Below are 24,352 nucleotides of genomic sequence, written 5' to 3'. Positions count from 1 at the left end.
CCCAATCCTAACGGAACTCCTAATCCCAGCCCTTAGACTACACATAAGTATACTTCTGCGCACTTTTTTTTGGTTCCATGAGCATTGTTTAGCAGAACTGGAGTTCAGATGAAGTTTTGTTTTCATCGGGTATCAGGTGAAAGTCCAGCGCATCTAATACATGCACGTTTGTGGAAGTCACAGGCAGTTCCATGTTTAGGATGGTATGAGAGACTTCTGATTTTTGCTTTCTTGGAATACCAACATAAAATAAAATTGTTGCATTTTATTTAATTCCAGGAATATAAACAAAAAATATTGCTCAGGAGGTTGCATTTTAAGTTATTTTATTCTACAAAAGGGTCCGTCGCACCTGTGGAGTCGAGCAATTCCACTTTCTTGGAATCTTGGAATTTCTTGGAATTCCACTGTCTTCCATTTGTCTTCCAACCACACACTTATTCCAGCCAGACCTGTCACAGCACAATTTCTCCTCCCTCTGACATTCTACACTAGAATTAATAGTCTTAAGACAGGAAGATGCCACTTCATATTCTCCACAGCCTTAAGCATAAACGAAGATGGTGACTTACGAACACTTGTATTTTTTATATTAAAGAATCATTCACATGAGGCTGGAATTTCATCTTTGCATTTCGCTAACCCCTCAGCTGAGTGTCCTGTGATGTCTCCGCCTGAGAAAAGCCAGCCTCTGTTTCCTTCCGTGTTCCACTGCGAAGGGAGAGGGCTGTTCTTGAGGGAGTGTGGGGCTGTCAGGGTGAACTGGCTTCTCCACGGCTCAGTCTCGGCTTCCAGGAGGGCAGCCGCCGGAGAACGAGCTGAGGGTGGAGCAGGAGCCGAAGTTAGAAACCAGCCCCGAGTCGGAGTCGGACACGGAGAGCTCCTCAAACTTCTGGATGACGGAGCGCACGGACTGGAAGGGGACGTCCCGACGCCAGCGCCCTGCCCCAGCTCCGCGGGGGCCCCGGTAGGCAGAGAGGCAGTTGGCAAAGACGTGGGGGGGCGGCGGGAGCCCGCAGTGCAGCCTCAGCCTGCCCTGGCCCAGGCACAGCGCGGGACGCACCGGCCCCCCGAACCGCGTGGGCAGGGTGGCCAGGTGCTCCTGCACCAGCACGTTATGGAAACTCAGAGCCCCCCCTCCTAGGTTCAGGAACACCCCCACTGTCTTCACGTGGGGAGGGATGGAGCGCAGCTGCTCCTGGGACCCGTCATACAGCAGAGAGAATAAGGAGCCCTGCCTCTCCAGCCACCAGCCGCGAGTTCCATCCGCTGAGCACACTCCTGCCAAAATCAGAATACAGACCTGTCTCTCTTTACTCTTACTGCCTTATAACTTTAAAATACTAGAATGTTAAATATGAACTGTATAGTATAGCAATGACATCTGTCACACATAGAAATGCATGGACAGGGAGCACAGTTTCTTGGACAGTGACAGAGCTGAAGGTGTTAGATCAGCACATTGTCATCTTCACGTCTGTCCATGATGGCTTACTGTATTTGTGTCCTCCAGTACATACCTGTGATGTGAATACCCTCTGGTGTGTCTTTACATCCATGTTTCTCATAATCCTTGTTTAAGTGCCTAATTTCTTTACTGCCATGCCTAATATGCACATGGGTCCCATCCACATTGATCTTTATTACAGCTGCTTGCTAAACATCAGGACCTCTACCACCCAGCATACTGGGGCTCTGTGAGCACCAGCAACAACTGGGACATGCTGTGGCATGTGGCAGCTTCTTAAACAGTTCAACATCTGCCATCCCAGTCGCATTGGTTCAGTAGGGTCACCCTTTGTTGATAAGGGGTAGAGGAGTATGGGATTGAGATGTATTTCCCACCAGTTCCACAGGTTTTCAATAGGATTGACGTCAGAAAATTCTACTGTAGTTCATCCAGCCTGGCTCAGGCCAGTAACAGCCTAGTAAAGAGCAGGAAGGATCAGTGGATCATGAAAGGGGTCAGAGAGTGGTATGGTCCATGCAGCTGAGAGATCAACAGAATGGCAGCTAGAACGTACAGACCCAAGCTTGCAGACAGAAAGGTGACTTTTCAGGCCGAGTGGAGGAGTGTAGAGACTGTCTGTGAGGCAGAAAGCCAGGCCAGAGTCCGTGATTCTGTAGAGGAGCCACCTCCGTGAAGCTAAGCTAAAGACTAAATCTACACAACAGCAAGTGACTAGTCACTAAAAAGATTCTAGATGTCATATTGTGCAAGAGATATAGAAAGTTAAAGCGAGGCCTACTGAGTAGTAAGCTAAGTGCTCCTTTCCTCTACCTCCATTTCTCTCTCCCTCTCTTTTTCTTTCCTCATTCTCTGTTAACCAGCCCTAACTGTAAAGGTATTCACTCCACCTTTTCTGTCAGCCCCCCCAAAAAAAATTAAAACGAAAGTAATGACCATCAAATGGAACATATCTTCGTAATTTTAAAGTGTGTCGTCAATATAATGTCTTAATATGTATATGTCTAATAGCAGTCACACAAAAAAAGCAAAGACCTTATTTAAAACCAGAAACAAAAAGTGCTTGGCAAGGTTTGGTGTTTGTAAGCAATTTTGGCGCCTAGGAACCAGCTCATTAATTTTCTCTGTCATCTGCGTTTCTGAAGAAACCTCCAGCTGTCATCTCCTAAGTGAAGTCATTTGTAATTCAGGATCAAGCATTAAGCCTCTCAAATCCCAGCTGGGCTGACCTGTTCCTCCCTCTTCATCTTCAAACGTCTTATACTATAACTGTCAGCTCAACAGAACATCTTAAAATAAGACACCCTGGCAGTGATAAGCTCAGATATCTGACACTGACAAGAGTTCTGGCCGCTGGAATCTCTTGTAACTCATAAGATATCAAACCAAAGACAGATGGTTCTTTATCAGGTAGAGTCCTTTTTGTTTGCACTGGAATGTGCATTTCCAGTTGTGTAGCTTTACAATACGGGTGAAAGGGAGAAGTATGAGACTCGTGAGAAATAAGGGCAAGTGTACCCAGTCACGGTGGCCAAAGATAGGTAAAAGTACATTGATCAGGCCGTGACATTTATTTTGTCCACTAGATGTCGCTGTATACTGCAGATTGAATTGTTAGGAACTGAACCTGGAGAAAAAGGTAAAGATGCAACAGATGTGTGTGCGAGTTCATCTGGCTGCAGAGGTGAAACATGGCACCAGAGCCACTATATCCAGCTCAGTTTGCCCCGTGTCACACACCCAGCGACCTTCTGACAGCACTCTAGCAACCGGCTGGCAACCCAAGTGTCAGCATAGACAGCTACTCCGAGCAACAGGGTCCCGGCAGCATCCAGGCAGCACACTGATCTGTCACATGGCTCCGTCAGCTCTGGTGAATAAATGGTTAAGAACAGAAACCACGAAAACCACAACTGCCTGGTCTCAGTACAGACGGGTACTGCTGACAGTTTTTTGAAGGCTGTCAGTCAAATAAATCATCTGATATGGTAATCAGTTATAATGGTAAGATTCAATGGCAGAACTCTTTGTGGTCCAACTCTCTTGTACATTAAATTGTGCTCTTACCTCACTTACCTATTAATTATTGTGATTTGCAAACAAAGTTATTGTGATATTTTCACGTCACGTACAGTAGCTCGGACAATGTGATTGGACATTGTTCATATTAAGAGCACATGTACGGAGTGAGAGCTCAGCCTGTTGACTTTGCTGCCGTCTGTTCTTCTCAGACTCCTCATCATTCCATTGAATTTCTTCTGGACTTCATACAGCCTTCAAACAGACCAAGCCTAGTAAGCCAAGCACTTTTTTATGCTTAATTTAAGAATAACGTTGTAGCAGTTAGGGCTCTGGTCTCATAGCTAGAAGGCTGCAGGTTTTAATCCTTTATGGGGCACAGCCTTCACAGCCTTGGTGCTTCCCTTAGATTGCTCCAGTAAAATGCCCTTAATAATAATAATAATAATAATAATTGCTTTCACTTATATAGCGCTTTTCTGGACACTCCACTCAAAGCACTTTACAGGTAATGGGGACTCCCCTCAACCACCACCAATGTGCAGCATCCACCTGGATGATGCGACAGCAGCCATAGTGTACCAGTACACTCACCACACATCAGCTATCAGTGGGGAGGAGAGCAGAGTGATGTAGCCAATTCATAGAGGGGGATTATTAGGAGGCCATGATTGGTAAAGGCCAATGGGAAATTTGGCCAGGATGTCGGGGTTACACCCCTGCTCCTTTCAAGAAACACCCTGGGATTTTACATCTCATCCAAAGGACCTCGGTTTTACATCTCATCCAAAGGACAACGCCTGTTTACAGTATAGTGTCCCGTCACTATACTGGGGCATTAGGACCCACATGGACCGCAGGGTGAGCGCCCTCTGCTGGCCCCACAAACACCTCTTCCAGCAGCAATCTTAGTTTTTCCCAGGAGGTCTTCCATCCAGGTACTGACCACACCTTCTTAGCTTCAGTGGGTTGCCAATTGGGAGTTGCAGAGTGATATGGCTGCTGGCAACATACAAGGGTGCGCTCTACATCTCCATTGCAAATCAAAATATTACAGTCCAACAAACATTGCGCCTCCCCTTACCTCCGGTCAGTTGAGAAACAAGTGCATGAATTATAACAATAGGGCACGCAAAATAATTGAAAGTCTTTCTCTGTGCATGTGAGTCCTTGGCCCCCTTGTGCCCCCCTGTGCTCACCTATCCTGTAGGAGGTGCTGTTGCACACATCCACCTCCCAGTAGAACTGGCCTCTGGCAATGCACTGCCCCGCAGAGACCCTTGGGAAAGGATGGAGCTCCTCTCTTCCACTCCTCAATGACACCACAGACGGCGCTATCTGGCTGTCATAGTAACGGGGGTCCACTGGGGTCTGCAGGAACGTCACCGTCAGGCCCGAAGGTGAGACCTTGAGAGGCGGGGGGGCAGTCTGGGGGTCCAGAGTGAACTCCAGACCTGTGGTTGTGTTGAAGTGACACGGAAAGTTCATATTTAATCTTCTCTTCTCTTAGATTCATATGACTTAGTTCAGAACGATGCTTTTTCTGTGAGTATATCAGGTCCAGGTCACCATGCAAAAGTTACCTTTTTTAAGCTCTTCCACAGTTTTCCTAGAGCTCTGTTGCTTTACTACAGCTTTATGTAAGCACCAATAATAATACATTTCTCATTTAAGTAGACTTTAAGAGAATTATAACACAATTATTCTACTGTTGGGTTATCATAATCCTCTACTGGAAAATGAATTGTTCTACTGTAATTTTACTAGAACTTCCCCATTATTAAGTGATTATTCTACTATTCTTCTTCATAGACCTTATTATAACAAGTTGTGCATTGTTTAGGTTTATTCTCTTTTGTCATCCGAAGACACAGCCGATCAGATAGTCAGAACAGCTGATATCTGTTACTGTCTTGCAGATGAAGAATATGTGTGAATTGATAGAGAGCAACCACCAAATTTTCAATATGAGCAACTGCAGAATAAGAGCAATAAAAATAAGAAAGTGGAAACACAAACAAACATTTCTCTCGAAAGCATTTCACTTACTTACAACAGTAATATCTGTGCTGAGGACCTAAACACACCTCCTATCAATCATAAGCCAGAAAGCTATTTGATTAAATATTGCCTAGATTAATCTTTCATTCAGCAAACTGTTGATCAACTCAAGCATTTTCATTTAAATTCAAGTTGGAAAACATGTGCTGGCTGTAGGTATCCAGTTGATCTGGGGCCAGTTGGCAGCCCCAGTGTCTCCTTAACCCTACCCTACAGTAATCTATAAACATCCTTGTGCTCCTCCCATGTGATACATAGCGCAGGGAAGGCCACATTGCTCACGGCAATGCATTTTATACATCTTGGTTCATAGTACATACATAGTTTAGCCCTTAGTCTCTAAAGTTTCTTCCAAGATACTTCAACCACAGAATAACCACTGATATTCCAATATTATTTAATCAAATGTAATTTAGCTCTCTATCCCTTGTGTGTCATAATGCATCTGCTGCATTACTCATGTGTCTCTATGTATCTGTAGGCTACTGTAAAAACCACCACATGTTGATCTGATTATGGAGCGTTTGGATGACTCCTTACCTCTCACTGATTTCTCCATGTCCTCCTCCAGTAGCGCTACACAGCCCCCTGGTGGCACCTTTGGATAACCTGATAAGGAGAATAGAAAGATGATAATAATTTTAAGTGGTCAACTGAGCATGCATGTGTGATAGTTTATTTTTCTGATTTTAACCTGTTACATTCTTTTGAGAGTCTGAAGACCATATAAGCAGAAAATAATAGAAAATAATTTAATTTTTAATACCAGCAATCAAGAAATGTGTATAGCAGAGCTTGGCTAATAGGGCACCAGCAGGATGGCAAATATTTTTGTTACTTCTGTGCAAAAAGTACGACAAATATAGCATTTTAAAGTTTGGGGAAAAATAGTGGGAAATGAAATAAGTGACTTTGGTAGGAATATCTCTGTAAGGGATCCTCAGGGGGCCAGGCGTGGAACTATTATGCAGCAGTACATATTCTCCTGATAGGTGCAGCAGAGGAGACTTGGACTTCCTGCCTACAGCTCTGATTCACAAAGGTGAACTTCTGCAATTGGACTTGAAGACAGTACGAACTTTTAGGTCTAGGCCTGATGGTGAGACAGATTCATTCAGCACGCAGGAAAATGACAAGACCTGATAGACTGATTGGCCTGTTTTCGTTTCTTATGTCCAATCACAATGTTTTAGACCAGGGGTCGTTCTTCTCTGAGCCGTTTCTGAAATAACATTGTGCAATCTGTAATGTGATTACCACAACTGAGCTAACTCACCGCACAGCGCCTCCCATTTCTCAGTCGCAGATTCCCCTGCGCATGCCAAGACAACCTAGGAGAGAGACAAACAATGGCACAGAGGAGTGAATTCTGATGGCTGCTTGGGTCGCTATTGGTCCACGTCAGAGTGGAACAGCTATCTGGGGCAGTCAGGCTCACAAAATAGTGCCAACTCAAACACTCATCATAGGTGTACATTTTATATTAAATATAATGAGAGGCTATCCATTCATTCTAAACGATAACAGCATCAGAGAATTGGAGAAGGATATAGCTTTGCTTATATCTCCATTAAAGTAAATTGGAGGACACAAGCTCCCCATCTAACACATATTGTCTACTATTCTTACAAACATTTTTACCAAAATCAGCTACACTCATTCACCACTCAAGTCATGAGATCACAAGATTTGTTTCTGGTGCATGGAGAGATAAGGCTCGAAAGTTAACGTTTAAAGATGAACTATATGGATAGACCGCTCATTCTTCAGACAGCCAAACATTTGATGCTACCTCTTGAAATGGTTTTACTGTTTTTTCTTCAGGGACAAAAATTCCAGCAGGGAGTATTTAACGTTACCCAGTCAAACTCAGAACCTGGCAAAGTGGTCAATCAAAAGTCTTCATTACTTTCACCCCTGGCACAGCAGCAGCCAGTTTCTTCTTTCATACACAAAGACACTCTCGGAGACTCATTCTTTCAGACCACAGACCTGTCTGCTGGTGGTGTAGAACAGGAGTGCTCCAGTCTACACTCCTTCTGTTTTATCTGTGGGGAGCAGAGGCATCACTACCATGCCAGACGCTGCCCTACTCCTCCAGGTGCTACTGCCTGCCAACAGCCCTGGTTCAGCTTTCTAGCCTTGCTCCCTGGCAGCATACTGCAATCCCATTGGTACTGGCAAACACACTACCACAGAGCCTACCTGTCCAGCATATGAGATATCCACTAGTACAGCCAAAGCTAGATCTTCAAACATCCTTCGCTCTCTGAGCCACACAAGCCAGCTCCACCTGTTGCTCCAGAGACCTCCCTGAAGAGCGCTAACTCTCTCTCCTCTCATGGCAGAGTCTAGACACAGACCGAAAGCCTCTTCACCCTGGCTGCTCTTAGAAACTTTTCCAGCGGTCTATGGGAGGGGTCAATTCCGCACAGAGTCTATATGATCTGCTCCTTTCCTCATGTGGAATCTCACTCCCTTTGGGTGCCAATTGTCCAATTAGCCGCGTTTATCTCATTTTTGGTGTGGATTGTCTCTTCAATAGGTGTCTTTTCATTGAAGCCACCTCTGACTACCCCACAACTACACTCATTGCTTCATTGTTAAACACTGCAGTTGATTATGTTCTTCTCTGTTCTTTCTTTTGTAGATAATGCTGTGGTTCTAGACCATGCTTGGACAGCAGATTGGTGTCAGTGAGATGTTGAATTGCTCTGCTATTCTGGAGGGGTGGATTTGCTACGATGTTCTACTTTATAGTACATTTGGAGGTGTATTATGAAGCATTAGAACACTTTTGTTTAGGGGTCACCCTATTTTGGACTTCTTTGGGGTTTTAAATCTTGGTTCAAAACCACAAAAGCAGAGCTTTTTTTGTTTTTACTCTGACAGTAAAGTTCATGACATTTCTCTTAGCTGCTCTGTATAATTCTAATTTTATTCAGGCTTTTTCAATTGCATTTGTACTGCTTATTGTCAACTGTTTATTTGGGAGCTCACTCTTCCTGTTATTGTTGTGAGAAGACAGAACATTTCATCAGATTGATGATGAATACAGAATATGGTAACTTCTTACTCCTGGCTTGAGACTGGTGTGTTTTTAGGGTTACATATGTCTGCCACCCAGGGAGTAGACTGTCCTTCAAGGTCTTTCATTGCTGTTTTAAATGTCTATAAATGTTGACTTTTTAAATCCTAGAACATGTGTTGCTTAAATTCACCCATCAAAAGAGCTAAACATTTAGATTTTGGTACACTGTAAGTACTTTCAAATTGCTTATTTTCATCCATCTCAAGTCTACAGATGTGCACAGACTTTGAAATAAACACTATAAATTCATTGGATGATTGTCTCAGAAGGCTACAAGAAAGCCTTGAAACCCAGAAGAGTACAGCACATGGATTAGCACTGCGATGCAAGATTGACCTGCCCTCTTTGTTATAATAAAGCCTTGTTCTAATTATAATACAGCCCTGGCCAACCTCTTTAGTTACCATGAATGTCAAGATAAAGCGAAAATATATATTTAACAACAGAACGTAAAAGGGCATATACGCATACATGGTGTATCACCAATCACAGAATGCATATTCCAATGTCGAGCTGTCTGAGAAAATCACAGAGTCAACTTAATGTCAAGGACACGGACTGGAATCCGTGTCAGATCTTATAGAAGACCCTATGCGATGCGGTAAGAGCTGGAGAAAAGAGGAGGCGTGGTAAAAAGGAGCACACAGGGGTTTAATAGTGCACAAAATAATAGTGACAGTCCGTGAGACAGTGTACAGGGGAAGACAAAACGGCATCCAAATCCAAACGGGTCCAAGGGGAGGTCAAAGCACAGTCCAAGAGTCCAAAAACTAGAAATCCATCCTGGGACGCGACAAAGTTAAAATCCCTGGGAGGGGGGAGCACACGGACAAACAAAACATGGAGGTCCAAGGGTGACGGGGCGAGATCCTCCAGACCCCAGGCTCAGGAAGCAGGAGGTGTCGGGGATGAGGCCTATGCCCTCAGGAGACGGACGTAGGGTTTCCTGATGCTAGGCGGGCCTCGCGACATCTTACCCTAATGATGAGCCCCGAGGACTGGAGGAGCTGGTCTTTAAATAATAACACTAAAAGGGTACACCTGGAGAACTAAATCACACGAACAATAATGAGAGCAGTGGAGCGCCCTCTAGGGAGGGATGTCGGGCATGACACTTAACACCTAAGCTGCTATTAGCCAGTCAAGCAACAGGTCTTCCTGCCAAAGTCAATCAACAAGTATGTTTGCCTGAACTGTATAGTGACTAACGTCTGTTTACTGTGACGCCAACCAGTGTCTATGTGGTCACAAATAGAAATAATAGAAATTCCGTGTGTGAATCCACCTGGCATGGGACAAAAATGAACAGCAGCCACGAAGATAAGGCACTTCAAATCCTGCACGAAGAGAGAGGTGGAAGAAGGGACTATGATATGATATGATGTGATGAAAGCTGGAAAAGAAGAATTAGTGGCCCATATTTACAAGGGAAGGAAATTGGATCAGCAGTTTGAGTTGTGGGTTATCTTTTGTCCTTAAGCCTTCATTTTCAAACTTTTAAAACTCTATTAGTGTCATATCCAACCAGCAGAGGGCTAGGACTCCATCTCTGAACACATCAGCTTTGCCACTAGTTCATCCTCCAACCCAAACACCTGTGTTTGACTCCGTCCCTCTGACCTGCTTAGTTCTCCTTGACCTATTCAAAAGTGATCATGTGGAACAAAACATGAAATATGTTGGCCGATGTAATGAAACAGGAGCCTGCTTTTTACACCATTGAAGTGGATTCAAAACAAAAAGCATGAAGAAAGTGATCTTTACAATTTCAAATTGTTCTGTGAAAAAGATTAATTAACGTAGCTATTCAGTTTTATAGCAAACAATTATTCAAATTATCACAAAGTACACAGAAAATGAAAATGTCTTTTCTGCACTTTGACAAAATTATTTCCACTTTCATCAAACCAAGACAAAATCATATTAAACCCATTCTCATTATTTTCTTCTATGAAAAAATATGTTGTTCATTTTAAGAACAAACATAGAAGCTACAATAGTAAAAAAACACAAGAAATGGGAACAGGTATAAAAGACTACTGTAACTGTTGGAAAACTAGTCTGATTCAACAAGCCCTGAAGATGATAAAAATGATAAAAGGCATCTGACCACTCTGTTGCACCTGTGCACCAGAGAAATGTAATCTGCACAGCTTTCACATGGTGCTGCTTTAAAGGTTTTAACCATAAAACTTTAACATAACATTTAATCTTCATTATATACACTACTTAATCCACACTTTCTAAGCAAAAATCAAAAAGAAAGTAGTAAACAGATTAATATGAAAGAAAAATTGCAATCACACATTTCTGCAGCAAACCAACATAAATTATGGTGCACAAAATGTCGTGATCGAGCCATGCAATTATCCGAGTGGCCTCTGTGTACAATAATAGGGGTTTACTTGATTTTAGAAATGTGCAGGGAAAGTACAATATGTGACTATAGAGAATCTATCTCAGTAAGGTGCTCCAGTCAGCTAGTGAATTTCAAGCAAATATTACATCATGAAAACTTAGGAGTTTTCACAACAACTCAAGCTGTAGGAGCTGTAGAAAAGCATAAACCAAGGGAAAGGAAGAAACAAATTTCAAAGACTAATCTATCTTTGAGCACAGAGAAGTCCATCATTAAGAAGTGGAAGGTGTATGGTACTATCCAGACACTGCCTTGAGCAGGCAGCCCCTCCAAACAAAGCAGGCAAGGAGGAAACTGGTGTGGGAGGCCACTGTGAAGACGATTTGGAGATTTAAAATAAAAAACTAAAGAGTTCAATGGCTGAGGTGAAAGAAAATGTCCTTGAGTCAAATCTGTCTATATGGCAGAGTGGTAAAAAGGAAGGCCTTTCTGAAAAAAGACCTCACATTCTGCAAGATGTTTACAACAAAGTATTTAAGTGATTGTAGCAAAATTCTGTTTTGTGGTCAGATGAACTCATCACCCAGTCACCACTACTACTTCCTATGATCAGGATGATGGCAGAATTACAGTTGGTTTTATGGGGCTGCTTCTCATCAACAAGGACCGACAAGCTTATTAAGACTGAGGGCAAAATGGAAGGAGAAACATATTGATAAATCTTAGAGGAAAATCTGTTTCAGTTTTCTAAAGATCAAAAAACAGGATAAGCATTCCCTGTTCATCTTAGCAAAAAACTTGCAGCTGTAATACCTGCCACTGGTGCTGCCAACAAATTTAGAGCTTAATTCTGAAGCAGTACACATGTTGCAGATTTTTGTCTTTAGTTCTTGCTTTGCATTAATTGTAAGTCATCGTACAGGATAACTAAAGACTTCAGTTTGAGAAGTTTAAAAAAATGATTATGCATCACTTTGTAATTTCACAAAATGGTGAAATTTTGTGGTAAAAAACAAAATGGTAAAAAACCACAAGAAGGGTCTGCATGCTTTTTCAAGGCAGTGTTAAAGTTTAAAATATTTTTTATCCATGCAGTGAACATCTGCAGTTCAAATGCTGTCTGATCACTGCTCATGGGGCTCTATAGTAGGAAAGGACTATGACATCTCGACTGTGGTCGAAACAGCTTTCTCACACGTGTACCTGTAGTGTCGTGGGCTCTTGCTCTCCTGTCTCAGTTTTCAGAAGCACGGTCTCCTCCTGTGCCTGTGCTAGTCCTCCTAGCTCTCTCTGCTGTTGCTGGGGAAGGAGAAAGATAAAAGTATAAATTATCAAAGGTTAGAGGGTCAGCATGCACCACCCGCATAGCCTAAAACACAGCATTGAGGGCTGGATGATACAATGGCTTAAGATACATTTTCGGTTATCCTGTGCTACACTAGCACAATTTATTTGTTGCTAGCTAATAACATATACCATATAAGAGAAAGCCCATATTTCTCATTTGGTCAATAGGAGATAATTATAAAAATATTCCATCAAGTCATTCTTCAGAGGATACTACATTGTCAGCTTCAATGGGAGAATTTAATCAGGCCTCGACAAAGGATGAAAAGCACCTGACAATACCGACAGGCCTGCATTTCTGAAGTGTGTTCCACCACCCCTGAGTTTCCCACTCTCTTTCAGACATGACTGAATCAGAAATACCCTTTCAAAACCGTTTTTGCAAGAGCGCTCTTAGAAGATGTGCATGCCCATTGTGGGGCTGTGTCGTAAGGAAAGACACTGCTGCGAGCATATCCTAACAAACTCTGACCGTCCAGGTTCTCTCAAGACTACCAGGAGACATCACCTGATGACCCGAGCAGGAGTCTTCCACAGCGACACCGCTCTCGTCCTCCAGCAGGCCTGCAGGGCCCGTCCGTACCCGGCTCCTCTCCCAGACGAACGGCCTCTGCTTCCTGCCATGGCCCGCACCCCCTCCCCTAGGCCACCCCTGTGCCAGTGGCCCTGTCCCCTGCAGGGCAGGGTTTACAGGCAGGCAGTCAGCAGCGCCAGTCCAACCCAAACTGGGCAGCTCCACGGGGAAGTGGCAGCCTGGGCACAGCAGTGCGCAGCTCCAGAGGGCTGTGGAGGAGCGGCCAGCCGCAGCCTGGCCGGCTCTGAACACGCAGCCCCGACACAGGCTGTGAGAACAGGGCAGGAGCAGCGGGAGGTCAAAAGGTTGCCCGCAGGATGGGCAGAGGGGGCACGGCGTGAGACAGGAACACCAGTCGTCTGACTCTTCTTCCCCTTCCTCCTCTTCTTTGTCTTCGTGAAGTTCTCTGACATGTTGGCGTGCCACAAAGGATTGGCGTACTTCCGATGACATTTTCTGTCCATCTCCTGGTTTCTCACATCTTCAAGACTGGAGGACATGTACTGTTAATCAGCTGTCCATCAGCTACCCTTGAGGAGATCAAGTTGCTCAGATTCTGATTTTCTCTTTCCCCTTCTTGTGTTTTTATATAGTTTTAGCTTGGTCAATGTTGTAGTATGTGTATTTTATTTATTTGTGTATTGTATTTACAAGATGTATATTGTAGTAGTTTGTAACATCTGTCATACTTATGCAGTAGAGCTACATTATATATATCCATGCCATTGTTTGTATATAGTGCTAATCAACCAGCACAACTGCTACTTTTCTTTGTATAAACCAAGAATTTTCACTCTTCAATTCCTAGTCCTGAAAACACATGGCAGTCCCTGAATCCCATGGTCTGTTGACAAGAAGTGGTCAGTTTTTCAGAGACGTCCATGTGCTTCTATGTCCAGGTCTCCCTGCCAGGTCTCCTCTTCTGGGCTGCACTTTAAATCAGAACAGCTCAGCCCTGGACCTTTCAAGACACCCAACAATCAGATACAACCAAATATTCCATTATTTCAGCAATACTGGGCAGACGTATACTATATGCATGGTGCTAATTCAGCATTGGAGAGGATGTGCTTAACAAACAACTTTACACAACTTTCCTGTATTTCTATACTACACACACTCTGCTGTATGGAGTCAAATACTATGATATATAATATATATATAACTTTAATAACTATGGTTATTAGAGGGGGTTCCCAATACACTTCAGGGTTAGGGACCAGAAAGTAGCAACTTATAACAAAACGCTGTACGTAGGGGAATTGTTCCAAATAAGAACAATTAAAAGCTGGGGAGTGAGAAACTTTATTTCTTCTGATAAAACCAGAGAAAAAGAACAATCTTCATTCTATCCTGAGATGCAATATCACCGAGCATATGCTGTATATGTGCTTGAGTGTGAAAGGACTAAATCCACTGTCTAACATGATTGTCAAAGATATTTTCTAACCCTATTTCCAGATGAGCTGTTGTATTTTTCACTTTACTCAGCTGTCTGTTCCGAGTTGCCCTCTGCTCTTTGTTTAGCAAACAGGTTCATTTACTCTTCTCTAAACTTGGCACAACACCACTCAACCACTCCGGGAAACAAATGTTATCTTCCCACCAAAGTATTTAGTTACAGCACGGAAGAAACGTCACTTTTGCTTACCTTTTCACTTCCTTGGCTTTTTAACAGCACAGAAGATCCCGTTCCTTCAGAGTGAAAGACTGGAGGCATTCCTTCAGACGGTGACTCTGAGTCCTGCTGTCTTTTTGCTCTCCCTCTGTTTCCCTCTCTCCCTGCTTTTTATTACCTCAAGATCCCATGTTGAGTCAGGGATGGGAATGAGAAGAGAAAGCTGTTTTTATGGTCCACTCATTACTGGCTGTTGTCATGGAGAGAGCTGCCTAGTAAAGATGACTCACTCTTAGGGGGGATGTCAAAGTCCCATCAGCAGGCCAGCCCAAAGCAGACAGCACCCCAGAGTCCTGCTGTGATGGGAGTTCTACTGACTGTGACTGGAGGCATGCAGCACCTGTCCCTGTAATGGTGTGATCACGCCCTTTGACAGGAGCACCTTCCAAAGAAAATTAAATCAAGAAACACACTCCTCTCCTCTCACTTATGCAGACGTTATGTGCAAGCACAGCTGCCTTTCAAGATATGGAAATTCTTAACTGACGTGTGGGAGGGATAATGACCGATAAGCCAATCTCACATAGATGTTTTAAATCACTATCATTGCCGTCTTTCACTATATGAGTAACTTTTGCACACACTTCTTCTTGCATTTTTGTCACATTCATCTTGCCTCAAACTTATCTCCCCCTTTGCAGCTACCCTTTGGAAAACTTGTCTCTCTGAATGGGGTTCGAGCCTCCTAAGCCTATGTCCAGGAGGCTACCTCTTATCCAAGCAGATTACGCCAAAATTTAGTTTATAATAATAATAAATTATAATGATAATAGCTTGCTCTTATATAGTGCTTTTCTGGACACTCCACTCAAAGTGCTTTACAGGTAATGAGGACTCCACTCCACCACCACCAATGTGCAGCATCCACCTGGATGATGTGACAGCAGCCATAGTGCGCCAGTACACTCAAGCTATCAGTGGGAGGAGAGCAGAGTAATGAAGCCAATTCATAGAGGGGGATTATTAGGGGGCCATGATTGGTAAAGGCCAATAGGAAATTTGGCCAGGACACCAGGGTTACACCCCTACTCTTTTCAAGAAACACCCTGGGATTTTTAATGACCACAGAGAGTCAGGACCTCGGTTTTACGTCTCATCCGAAGGATAGCGCCTGTTTACAGTGTAGTGTCCCTGTCACTATACTGGGGCATTAAGACATGGATCAAAGGGTGAGCACCCCCTGCTGGCCCCACTAACACCGCTTCCAGCAGCAACCTTAGTTTTTCCCAGGAGGTCATCAGGAGGTCATCCCATCCAGGTACTGACCAGGCTCACACCTGCTTAGCTTCAGTGGGCTGCCAGTTGTGAGTTGCAGAGTGATATGGTTGCTGGCATTTATGTACTGAATAAATGTTCGAAAAAGCATCTAATTCTTGGATATTGTTATTCTTCCTCTCAAATTAAATAATTGCATAACCTCATATATACACTTTTCATGTCATTGTGCTTGAACATTACAGCTTAAGATTAGAATAATAAGACAAGACAAAAAACTGAAGTATTGCTTATCTGTTGATAAAAAGCTCCATCATTGTGGGTTTAAGAAAGGATAATCAGTTATTTCTTGGCAAAGTGAGAAGGTCTGGCATTCAAACACAATGGGATGACTGACATTTGTGAAGTTATGCTCTGGGGGTTACAGAATATTAAAAAGAAACCAAACAGAGAGAACTGACATAAAACATGAGCGCAACCAGGACTAACCCTACTCGTATCAATAAATGTCTGTGGGATCTTCAATGAAGTTACGGATGTCTCACTTATGTAAAAATGACAGATATTAGAGGCATAATTTGTTCCTCCCTATACTCTGAAATGAAAGTTACCTACTTCAAACACACCCTTCTAAAAAACTTAGAAAGTTTACAAACAAGAGCCGACTATTTAACATTAGCCTGTTAAAAATATCTGTCAAGAATGGACTGCACTATGGTGTATACTGATATACTGCACTCTTAGATATACAGAATTTTTTTTCAAGCTATTGTAATACATATGGTTTTATTTGTAAAAACATCTATAATGTACCGAGAAAACCAGGGCACACAAACACAAAGTTGTTTTTTGTTAAACATTTCAGTGGCACAGATGAGTCTTAGTCATATTGCTTATTGTAAGAATTCTTTATCTAAAGGCAATGTTCCCCACGTTGTTGCAATAAAGTCTTGGCTATATTAAGTCTATTATTGAGTATGTTGAGGTAAACATTTTTCTAAAGAACTCAGATCAACTGTGTTTCCACCTGCCAACAATGCTCAATCTCTTCAGAGGAAAAGCTTCATAAACATCCCTTTTTTCTGATGGAGAGACTTCCCCTCCAGGATTATAAAGCATACCCTATCTGCTCTCTGCCCGTACCTGTCAAAACTCACCTCTTATACTGTAAGTCAAAGCAGTATACCAGCCACATTGTCACCACGGTGTAACTGCAACCAGATTTACATGTAATGGGAAATTTAGTTTAGCACAATCTCTCCCATCACCTCATCAATGTCTGCGTTTTCTGTGCATTAGTATAATTGTCAAGGTATCGTCAGGGTTGGGGTTACATCAGGTGTGCTGTACTGAAGTTAAATGTTACATTTGTCTTCTGTTTTAAAACCTGTATTGCCACCATGACTTCAAATGTGTTCTCAAGCATTTATTGCATAGTGTCCCATCTCTTTTTGCAGATCTACCTTTGTCTATAATCCCAAACTATTGAAGTCTTTACAAGTTGCAGATTTAGGAAGTGACTGTAAGACCTGCTGTACTGTAAACAATATGCTATACCATCATTTTCCAGGACCATTGTATGCAGGCCATCCCTGCCTTTGCTTATATTTTTCATCATATTGAATTCCTACAATTAACTGGTTAATTTGGGATGAAAGTGTCTGCGATTTCCTATTATGATCAATTTTAGTTCTATTGGTCTTTACTGCAAGTATTGCTTTTTACTGCAAATCAACATTATTTTTTCACAAAAAACACAAAAAATAAAGAGCCTGTACTTTAGATTTTGGACGACATGAACCATCAAGGTACAGCTTTTACCTGAATGTTGCATAAACCTTTCCACTGATTCAAATAAAGATAACACAAGGCACTCTGCAGCTCTCACCTGGCTACCCCCGGAAGCTAAGCAGGGTTGAGCCTGGTCAGTACCTGGATGGGAGAGCTCCTGGACGCTATGGTTGCTGGTGGAAGTGGTGTTGGTGGGACCAGCAGGGGGTGCCCAACCTGCAGTCTGTGTGGGTCCTAATGCCCCGGTGTAGTGGCGGAGACACTGTACTGTAGTGGGTGCTGTCTTTCGGATGAGATGTTAAACTCTCAGTGGTCAGTAAAGATCCCCGGGCATTTCTCGATATGAGTAGGGAGTTATCCCGGTGTCTGGGATAAATTTCCTCCTCTGCCATTACGGTGGCCTCCAAATTGTCCCCATGTATGATTGGCTTGCACTTGCCCTGTTATGGACTGGCGCTCCGTCCAGAGTGTACCCTGCCTTGCGCTTGTTGCTTGCCGGGTAGGCTCTGGCTTCCCGCGACACCGTATGGTAGAAAGCAGTTTGGCAAATGACAGGACATGACATGACAAGGCATGAAAAATTGTACCTGAGTTAGAAAAAACAAAAAAACAACCAGGAATCCCATAGCAGGTTGGAAGGAACGATTATGTATACCAGGGTGTGGCAGAGGATTATCCTTTGTTGTTTATTATCTCCAATTTACTCCTAGACTTGTATTGAGCGATTTAGTGCACGGGCTATTGTGCACTACTTGATTTGGCTTAAGCCTGTTTGGCTGAGCGAATAAATCTGGTTGGAAAGATGAGGCCATCAGAATCCACAATCATTCCAAAAAGGATTTTGTATTGCCACTGCAGAGTTTTACACAACATACAACTATAAATATTAATGGACTGGCATTCTGTCCAGGATGAATCCTACCTCACACTCATTGCTTGCTGGAATAGGTTCCTGACCCTGTATCAGATTAAAATGTTAGAAAATGGATAGATGGATGGAAAACTATATAGATGTTTTAATCTTTGATAACTATACTCAGAGGAAAGAGAGGGGCTGAATTTAAATATACAGTTGATCTTCTTGAATTTAAATGACAATAGTACAGCACAGAGTAATACAGCGTTATTTATGTTGCTTAAATGGGCAGGAATCATTAACAATTATATACAGAAATTCTGAGGTAGTGAACAAAGTAATGCATCAAGAACACAGGCATCAGGACTTGAAAGCAAACCAATCTGTTAAAGGGACAGAAGGGTTCTTACAAGAACACATACTATGACAGTGACAAGAGAAAGAAAGTATAAATATTAATACAAGAGATGAGAGTAGAATATAGATTGAAACTGAAACACTATCAAGGTACATGGATACCTGTATCTTGCATAAACTCTTCCACTGATTCAAATAAAGATAAGACAAGGCATGAAAAATCAGATGGTTGGAAAACAAAATGTGAAAGTCTAAATTATTTGTTATAGCCTGGATTACATATTTCAAAACATTTGTACTGGTTAGTAAAACATTATACTCATTTGCACATTGCTGCTTTTGCTGAGTAAATAATATATTACCAATAGTCTATCTGTTTATGTTCTTTTTTTCTGTTTATGTTCATGTAAATGTGCTTTTTTCCTTAACATAAGCTGTATATCTTTATGTGCATTGCATGGGAATTGAGAATACAAAGTGTTACAAATCATCTTGTAACATTAACTAAGCCTCACTATTGTCATCCACAAACAACAAAGCTGTGTCCAACAGGAGAGGGGCAGTGTATATCAGGAGGCAACAGGGATCCTAAATTTGTTCCATATCATGTCCCTGACATTCTAGTCATACAAACAGTAACAGCTCTGTGTGACCTTTTCACCTGTCCATTTTGTTTTAAGACATGCAGAACAATACTTCCTATTGACAAGAGGTAGGTAGGTCTTCTTCAAGCCACAGCGGTTCACTGGGCTAGAGCTTGTCGCTCTGTGGCGTTAAGTGGACAGAGAACACATACAGTAGCTGTCACGATTGTAGTCCCTCCCCCTTAAGGGCGCTCCGGCTCGTTCACTTTTTAGTTGATTTTGTGCACCTGCTCCCTGTTCCTGCCTCCCTGCAAAAGCCAGATGATCACTCTGTTCCGGGCTCTGCATTGGTTTCCTGAACCAGCCGAGTCCGGGACCTGGAGCGCCTGGAGTGCCTGGTTCCATTCCCCCTTTCCCCCCCCCCCCAATCCCTCGCCAGATTCCGCTCCGGTTTTTAACTTTTTTTGTTCGTCTTGGATTTATCACCCAGCTCTGGACCTTCGCCTGCACTGGACATCCCTATGGACTCCCTTTTGGACTGTTCACCTGGACCACGCCAACCCCCGGTTCCTCTACCAGCCCAGTTCTGGTAGCTCTCCTCCTGGAAGCAGAGGTTGCCTCTGGCTAATGTTGATGCTGGTCTCCATGCATCCAGCTGGGTAACATGGAGCAATCCTAGAAAAAGATCTCCATCAGGGCCAGTCCGCAACACAAGAGCCGTGTCAGCAGAGGGGACTCAGTCCCACAACCTGCCAGCCATGAGTCCAGAAACTTACCTGTTACGTTCTAACAGCCCTCCATACACAAACTAGTCATAAGCACACTATAATCAGAACTATGTTTAGCCCAGAATATAGCTGCTTACAGCACAAAACATAGAGTACTAATGATAATGAGCTGCCAATATCCACTGACTGGGATGAATATTGAATATTGTTGGGGAACAGCTGGGATACAATATTTATCTAAAATATACCTGTGAATATATGTCAGAAGGAGAAAGAGGAAACCGCCTAAGAATCCAGAAGAAATCAAAAGCTAAAGACAACTAATCTACACACTACAGACCTCTGACGACCAGCAGAGCTGTGGTCACAACATTGCGCTGGTAACATGTTTAAAGAATCAAAACTCATTTTGACACCTGCTCTTTCAGTTCTCTGCTGCTCAGCACCTTTGCTAACCCTACCCAGTTGCCATGAAGCAGAAAAGGGTTTCTAGCTCTGATATCCTGTTTTCATTTTGTTTCAGTACTAAATGACGTAGTTCCTATCTCCATGCATTATCAAAAATCCCAGAAGTGATGTCACTTTCAATTTACTATTTACACATCCTGAACTAGAGGAGAACACAGGAGAGCCTAGTTATAGTTTTACAGACCCAGCACTAAGGCTGGGCTCTAAGGAGACCGGCATTCTGTATTTCTGCATCCTCAGATAATCTGCGAGCCCCATCTGATCAAACATGTTGTTTCACAACCAGTGCAGAGGGTCAGTAAAGCATGTGTATGAGCAGGTTTCACACTAATCCAGGGCAAAAGGTCAGACTCCCACTTCTTTGGCTTTCCAAGGTGCTGGCGGGCATACAGGACACTGAAAGACACTGTAAATTTAATACTAGGTATCTTCTTTTCCACTGTATTTGCACTGAAAATGTGGAGATAAAAAATGCAAAATATAATGTTTTTCTGCTTCATCAGAACAGTCTGTGGCTAATAAGACCTTAAATTGAATTGAATTACACTATATTGCTCCTAGGGATGCTGTCTTGCACATCAAAAAGTTCAAAAACATATTCAACAATAACATAATACAATAATACAATACAATAACATAATAACAATACAATACCAAAACACGAAACAACATTCTACATCCACAAAACACTGTTCAACAACATAAAACAACATTTGACAACACAAAAACCTGTTATGGATTAAACATTTGTGTGATCTGTGTCTTCCATGCCTCTTATTTATATAGCTCCTAGTCTTCAGGTTTCACTTTTTGGCTCATATAATAATTGAATTGATGGTATTTCATTTGATTTCAGTATCACCCACTGGAGACACTCTGATAGAAGTAATCAGTCTGTCTTGCTTGTGGCTTTTGTTTTCAATCTCATTATTCATTTTCAGCACTGTAGCTCCCCCCCTCTCTACAGCTGGCACCATTGTGTTTATACATGCCATGGCGCACTGTGTGTGGTGGGATGTCAGACACCTGAGCTGTGTGCTCCTGCATCGCCAAGAGGCTGCCTCCTGACTCAGGGACCTGGAACTCTCAGGCACTCTTCATTAGTGTGAAGCCCAGTGGAGTTACACTGCTGAAACAGATGCTTTCTACATTACAAGCACAATCACTCTTAACCATTTCCTCTTTTCTGTTGCCTCTCTGCTCTTTAAACACTAATCAATACACTCCTCCCCAGATGAGCACTTTCTCTTAGTGATGTACGGTTATTTTGAGCTGTTTCAGAAGAACGCAGGAGTTACGAAACAAATCGCAAGGAAAATCCACAATACAAGGTTCTCAACATCATTTAAAAGGATCACAATATAAAACTGAATGCATTCTGTTTTCTCGAGAAAGAAGTTTGCTCTAGCAAGTGAGTCACAGAGTAACAAAAGAGGCATATTTCCTCTCAATCTACTGTATATCCTGCTAAGGAAGAGTAAGCATTCCTTGGAGGAAATGGTGCTATCATTACCAGGGAACACAGTGTACAGAGAGGTGAACTGGAGGTACAAGGCTAGATCAGTGAGATTACCAGGATATTTCCCCCGTCTGTGTTTGGAGAACTTGGGGGCATCCTGTAGACTGATCCCAGTCCCGGGACCTCCACATGCTCTGTAACTGTATTACCTTACTCAAGGACACAAGAGAAGAAATCACATGAGGGACGTGGCCCCATGACCCTCCAGTAAAAGGCCTCAACTAGTGTATTTTGTCCATCATCATAATTATTACAAACTGGTATGTCACTGAGGCATCTTCCATTGCACAATTTAAAGTGAAATAATAACCCTGCAGGTCCACAGCTCTTTAGAGCCTGGCTTGCAGAACCCTGCAAATGCAGTTTGCTTATGCCTCTTTTAGATTGCTGTCCAATGGTGATCGTTTCCAGTTCTGTTTGCTGTGCTTTCCTATTTTGTAGCACCTGACCATTCCCCTTCTTGCACACCTGCATCCCAGCTGCCAGGTGCTGTAAGTCTATATTACTCCAAACACTGGTTTGATTAAATTTAGTTCAGTGATTAAATATTTGCACGTCTCTGATGGTATGAAGGCTGAAGTGATTATACGAGACACAACTAGTCACTCAACAAGTGATTATATGAGATTTAAATCACAAGGTTGTTAATAACATGACTGTAATATCTGAGTAAGAGACCTGGCATTTTTATCAAGCCAGATCATCTATAATCTTCTTTTATTACACTGATTCATATTGGCCTTAAAAGTACTCTCTCAGTTTACTGTTCTAATTTGTTATCATTCCAGGGAATATGGACAAAAGCTTTGAACATGCTGGAGCAGGTGTCAGATAATTGTATGCATGTTCTGTATTTCCTAGTCTGCAAAGCAAGTCCTTACTGAGGTTAACAGATATGTAAAGCCAGCTTTTGGTAACTCTGAATGCTCAGATTACACTTTCGCATTAAATCATTTCACAACTAAGCAGAAGGAGTCTCAGACAAACTGGTTTTGGTAGCTAAAGCAAAAAGGTATTGCTTGTATTGTCAACATTTGGTCTTAGATATAAAAAACATCAGAGTGTATTAAATCAGTCACCTGTTAAAAAGAAATTACAAAGCTGGTACCTGTTTTAACATAAGTTGCTTGTGGTAAACAGGAAGCTTCCATCTGTTTGTTGTAATGGTAATGATTTATAGTTATTATCTGGCAGGTGGCTCAATATTTTCAATTACTCCAGACCTTAATTAGATAACACCTTAATTAGATATTGTTTAGCCCATGCTTCTACCCAGGTTGACTTATAGTTAACAATACCATTGCACCAGTAAGAATATATGCAGAATTAAACTATAGGAGTTGTAGTAATAGTGAGTTTGTCCACCTTTGATGGTTATTAAAACTGCAACATATGGGAATGTCTATATAATTAGTTCCCAACACTAGTTGTGGACCACATTCCTTATTGTCATATAACTCTTATTTGACCTCTGATACCTTAATTGTCCTAATAATGGGATTAGATTGTTAGAGAGTGTTTGCATTTCAGAGGTAACTTAAAATCACCATTGCCTGAGTAAGAAAAATTGCACAAGTTCCAATTATGCAAAATGTTAGTTTAGTTCAACGATTAGTTAAGTAAAGAGCCCAGTGTGATTATTGGTTGTTTTTGATATGGAAATGTGTGGTCTCTGAACACTGCATTGTGATGTTTTCAACACATTTCAATGTACATGCATTTCAATGTATACTGAAGGATTGAAAGTTAGATTCTCACATTGAGGAGGTTTTTATCAAATGGACAAACAAAACAGCAGAGAAACGTTTAACAAATTTGAGAAGGGGTCACCAACAGGTTATGATATTTTGTATTCTGTTGTGAACAAATTGCTTGCTGATTAAAAAGAACATAAGCCCTTCAGAAAAGGTTCCCTTCAGTCCATCTAGCTTGTTTGCTGCCATATCAACTAATTGATCCAAAAATATCATACAGCCAATTACCGAGAAAAGACAAGGTATCAGCTTTGCAAATATTCCTTGTTCAAATGTAGAAGCAGGCAAGAGGGCTGTGATGCTCAGATCCTGGAGCAGAGGAGCTCATGGTATTTACATACAGAGTGGCCAAGCGTGACTCCCCTTGTCTTCCGAACAGCTGGAGAAACTTTATGGTACCATCAATGATCCATGAGAAACAGAGTATAGAGTATAGAAACACAAGACCTTGTAGCATTGGCAGATTTGAGGAAAGGGCAGATT

General features: G+C 42.3%; 1 protein-coding gene across 2 annotated transcripts; it reads right to left on the bottom strand.

Annotated features, from left to right (window-relative positions):
- Positions 1–245: 245 nt before the first annotated feature.
- Positions 246–17,825, bottom strand: LOC148676728 (tripartite motif-containing protein 72). Of its 2 annotated transcripts, none has more exons than XM_088612012.1 (8): positions 14,828–17,825; positions 14,571–14,715; positions 12,854–13,880; positions 12,202–12,297; positions 6,825–6,879; positions 6,089–6,157; positions 4,687–4,941; positions 246–1,281 (listed from the first exon to the last, which is right to left on the bottom strand). In XM_088612012.1, exons 3-8 carry the CDS (start codon positions 13,370–13,372, stop codon positions 779–781), a joined length of 1,497 nt encoding a protein of 498 aa, XP_088468138.1. In that variant the 5' UTR covers positions 13,373–13,880; positions 14,571–14,715; positions 14,828–17,825; the 3' UTR covers positions 246–778. The 2 variants fall into 2 exon arrangements, with proteins under 2 accessions (XP_088468138.1, XP_088468127.1); XM_088612001.1 differs by having other exon boundaries at positions 14,571–14,701.
- Positions 17,826–24,352: the final 6,527 nt, after the last annotated feature.

This window comes from Lepisosteus platostomus, chromosome 2 (genome assembly GCF_059453375.1).
Source record: "Lepisosteus platostomus isolate fLepPlt1 chromosome 2, fLepPlt1.hap1, whole genome shotgun sequence".
In the NCBI taxonomy this organism is placed as follows: domain Eukaryota; kingdom Metazoa; phylum Chordata; class Actinopteri; order Semionotiformes; family Lepisosteidae; genus Lepisosteus; species Lepisosteus platostomus.
The sequence above is the reverse complement of the archived record's forward strand: the minus strand, read 5'-3'. Positions and strand labels throughout refer to the sequence as shown.